Source organism: Vigna unguiculata, chromosome 4 (genome assembly GCF_037176805.1).
Source record: "Vigna unguiculata cultivar grain cowpea cultivar isolate G323 ecotype 2 chromosome 4, ASM3717680v1, whole genome shotgun sequence".
In the NCBI taxonomy this organism is placed as follows: Eukaryota; Viridiplantae; Streptophyta; class Magnoliopsida; order Fabales; family Fabaceae; genus Vigna; species Vigna unguiculata.
In genome coordinates, this window is record NC_140795.1 from 12,288,972 (window position 1) to 12,293,007 (window position 4,036).

The 4,036-nt window shown below is 38.2% G+C and overlaps 1 protein-coding gene across 2 annotated transcripts; it reads right to left on the bottom strand.

The window, feature by feature from the left end:
- Positions 1 to 419: 419 nt before the first annotated feature.
- LOC114181894 (SWI/SNF complex component SNF12 homolog) lies at positions 420 to 3,538 on the bottom strand. Of its 2 annotated transcripts, XM_028068544.2 has the most exons (3): positions 3,252 to 3,538; positions 1,424 to 3,014; positions 420 to 940 (listed from the first exon to the last, which is right to left on the bottom strand). In XM_028068544.2, exons 2-3 carry the CDS (start codon positions 2,992 to 2,994, stop codon positions 868 to 870), a joined length of 1,644 nt encoding a protein of 547 aa, XP_027924345.1. In that variant the 5' UTR covers positions 2,995 to 3,014; positions 3,252 to 3,538; the 3' UTR covers positions 420 to 867. The 2 variants fall into 2 exon arrangements, with proteins under 2 accessions (XP_027924345.1, XP_027924343.1); XM_028068542.2 differs by having other exon boundaries at positions 1,424 to 3,538.
- Between the last annotated feature and the right edge of the window lie 498 nt (positions 3,539 to 4,036).

A 4,036-nucleotide genomic window follows, 5' to 3' on the forward strand; every position in this document is an offset into this window, starting at 1 on the left:
CCATATTATTTGCTCCCGTGATAACTTGTGTTAGTCAACAGTTATGTTAAGCATCAAACAACTTATGTTAGGCTACAGTTACGTTATGCTGCAAACAAACGTATTGGAGATGACCTAAACGATTTCACACCATTAGAACCTTATGTTGCTATGATAACTAAAATGAAACTATGTTCAACAAATTATACTAGAATAAATCAGATTATTGAGTATACTTTTCATGTATAATCATTATAAATTATCAACTAATCCAATAACCATTATTTGTAAAGTGTACGCCATGGTTATGCCTGTTGCATAGTGTTGCATTGTTTGAAGTTAAGTTGAAGTAAAAGAACAGCAACCAAATTTTACTGTTACAGAATTATTTATGTACCACTAACACTAACATTCATACTGAGCAAGTAACAGTCCAAAAATCAATGTGAACAGAACCTATAGATGGATGAAATAGGAGCCATGGGGTGCAACATTTGTTCTTTCTCGTGTTGTCGCATGACAACTGAAGATACTGTACACCAATCAAATCCTTCCTAATACAATTTTCCATAACGACAAGCATCTTGGGCGGAGAAATGAACTGTGAGGTTACCAAAGAATTCACCACAGTTGACTACAACTAGACGTGAAACTGTGGTACCATTTATCCTAACAAACAATTATCAGCACTGCAACTAGTTGTGCTCATACTACCCATACAACAACATATTGTATATATTAATTACCATGGAGCAGCATTCCTTCCCGCCACTAATAAAGCATGGAAGTCGGAAAACTAGCTACTTCAGAAATTCTCGTAGTATATATCTTCAAATACATCGCCAAAAGGGATGAATTACTGAGTATGAGGCTCTCGAATTCCTGGTGTCATGTGCTTCCTGGAGCATCACTTCCCACAGCTGGTTTGCGATTCAGATATCGAATAACAGCATCTTCAACCCTGTTCAAGTTGTCAAACAAGATCAAATTTCACAATGATTGTAACTGACGTGCATTTGTATAAACATTGAAGAAAAAGCACATAAACACTGATCAAGTCTACCTTTTACTTGGCACAAACACTAACAAACTACTGAGACTTAAAACTGATGTGAATATAAAAAAAGGAAGAGGGTAAAGTGCAATCTTGAGAAGCCTCAGGGGTGTCAATATGATTTGCTCAGAGGAAAAACATGTTATGCACGTTTAGTAACTTCTGAATTTTGAAATGAAATCCTTCCGTGGATATGAATTGGTGAAAGTGCATCAGTCAACTTAATTAGAATCCAAAGAATATCATACATCACCCTAAACAAAGGCAACATATCCAAGTAACTATTAATCTCTAAACTATAAAGCTAGATTTTAAATTATTCTCATTAGATCAATGATAGCAATGCTGACAGTATAATGAACAAAAAATAAGGTAAATGTTAAATCTTACCATGGTTGGTTGAAGAAATCTGATCGACGCTCTTTTTCTGCATTGCGACTGGGTTCTCCGGAAACAATTTTCAGATCCCTGCTTTGAGATTCAATCAATGCATTAATAAATTCTACTGGCGATTGACTGAAACCAAGAAAGAATGACCGTCTCCTTCTGTGCTCATGAATTTTTCTAATGATTCCACATATTGCTTCATCACATGTCTCAATCTCTTTATTCTTTTCCACATTAGCCAATAAAGCAGACAACTCCCTCTGAATTGGGAAAGGAACATCAACCAACACATCATAACAAGCAGTTCCAACTGGACTGTTTCCCGATAGCTTGATCTTGTGTTCCAAAAGTATAGGCTGTGGAGGGAACAAATGTGAAGATATTTTCTGCGAAACCATTGTAAACTTCATCTTTTCTTCTCCAAATACTTTCTGAAGAGGCTGATCACAGTGAAAGAAAGAAGGGTCATTAGGATTTTGCAACTTCCTGGCCTTTACATAGTGCCAGATCGCAGCAACAATCCTTGGGCGGGTATCAACCTCAATACCAAGAACCTCTGTCAAAGCAGGTGAAAGCTTAAACTTCTCTGGCACGTAATTCATTTCCAGACGTATATTCACTGCAAACTCTTTATCCCCTTTCCGCTTTACTTCAAAACCTTCATGTGGAGCAGGTGATCGAGCATTCTCCCACATAATAATGTGATTATCTGGATATAGTCTCTGATCTAAAGAAATGGTTACTCTTTTGAAGAAAGCTGAAAACTTCGGATACAAAGGAGTGGACTTCTGAACCACTCCTGGCTGATCAGGGTCTACACCATCTTCCAATATCCTTCCAACTATCTTCAGCGTCCAGGTTGGAGGCTCTGCAGTTGGCTTCTTTGGAATTGTGCGAATTTGATTAGCAAAAGTGTTAAATACATAGATGCGAAGAGTTTTCTGAATACAGGGTGGGTTTTTGAGCGCTTCCTGGATGTCAGCCTTCTTTCTAGCAAGTGCTGCATCAACACGAGACTCAAACTCTAGAAGCTGTGTGTACAGTGCAGACTCAGGTAGTATAGCGGCCACTTTATCTTGCAGCTGTTTCTCGGGAAGCTTCTGCTTCTTCCTCCGCGAAGCAGGCGTGAGCTCCATCGGTCTCAAAGGGGAGAAGCTGTTAGGAGGGGAAAATCCCACTGGCCGAATTGGGGGTTTTAGAGGGATCCGTTTCCCACTTGCATTACCCGGTGTGGAAATAGCCGACGACAGCCCCAAACTCCCCAAACCACCACCTTGGTTCTGATTAAGACTCAACCCCTGTGCTTGCAAATGAGCCTGGATTTGAGCATGGGCTGCAGCTGCTGCTTGGGCATGGGCCTGAGCCTGAGCCTGGGCCTTGGACTGAGCTTGGACAATAGCATGAGCCTGGGAAAGTGGAAACTGCCCTTGAAAACCAACGGGAATCTGGCCTTGTCCTTGGGACTGTGAAAAACCATGGTTTGCAGGTATAGAATTGGAGGGTATTCCAGCATTGCCAAACGATGAGGAAGAGGCCCCAATGCCCTTAGAAGGGTTATTATTGTTCACAGACATCACTATCCAAACCTAATCCACTAGTCAACAAGAAATGGGCAAAACAAAAAACAAAAACAAAAACCTCAATACCAAAATGAAAATATCCTATCTTTTAACTCTCGATCTTAACCAGTGAACCAAGTGGGAAAACAACCAACAAATTCAAGCGTCCAAATTCAGAACTCTCGTGAGTCGCCACCAACTACGAATTTGCATTGCCCCGGAAAATTACAGAAAACCGAATATGAAAAACCACTGAATCGACTAGGGTTTACCTCGATCTGGCTTTGGAAGGATCCGCGTAACTCCAGGTGGTTAGAAGAACACGAGATTAGCTTCGGCGCGTGGGGCTTGGGTTGGAGAGAGGGATGGATTGGAAGGATCTGGAATTTGAGGAGAGAGTGGGCTAAATTAGAGAAATGGGAAAGAGTGAGAAAAATTGGGGATGGTTCTTTTGTGGAAGGTGGACGATGATGGCGGTGAAGCGTGGCTAGGGTTAGGAAAATGGCCCAATTTTGGGAGGTCAAACCTCAAAGTTTAGTCACTGAATGAGTATGCGTTCCCTTCTAAAGCTTTCCAGCAAAACGGCGTCGTTCGTGTTGCGTCATTCTTCCTATAAACTCATATTTTCCAAAAATACTTTAATAATAAGTATGATTACTTTCTTTTTATTTTCATTATTAATTTATTCTATTCATTTTAATTTCATTATGAATGATTGCTAGTTGTTATCTCATCCTATGTGTGTGAACTAATCATATATATATATATATATATATATATATATATATATATATATATATATATATATATATATATATATATAGTTTGACTATTATATAAAATACTAAAATTAGGGACATTTTTATTCACATTTTTGAGAAACATAGTTCAAATAACTTTTATATATTTATGTTTGTTTTACATTAAATATATCTTTGAAAATGTGACCTTTGAAAGATTAGATAAGGAAAAATGTAATCATAAATGGAGAAACATATATATTTTGGTAAGACTTTAAAAATATAATCAATTTTTAATATTAGGAAGAAAATAAACT

Excerpts from the sequence above, each read along its gene's own strand:
- LOC114181894 (XM_028068544.2), bottom strand. The coding sequence starts at position 2,994 with ATGTCTGTGAACAATAATAACCCTTCTAAGGGCATTGGGGCCTCTTCC. Across the intron at positions 941-1,423 it reads GATTTCTTCAACCAACCATG|GGTTGAAGATGCTGTTATTC; the intron begins GTAAGATTTAAC and ends CAACTTGAACAG.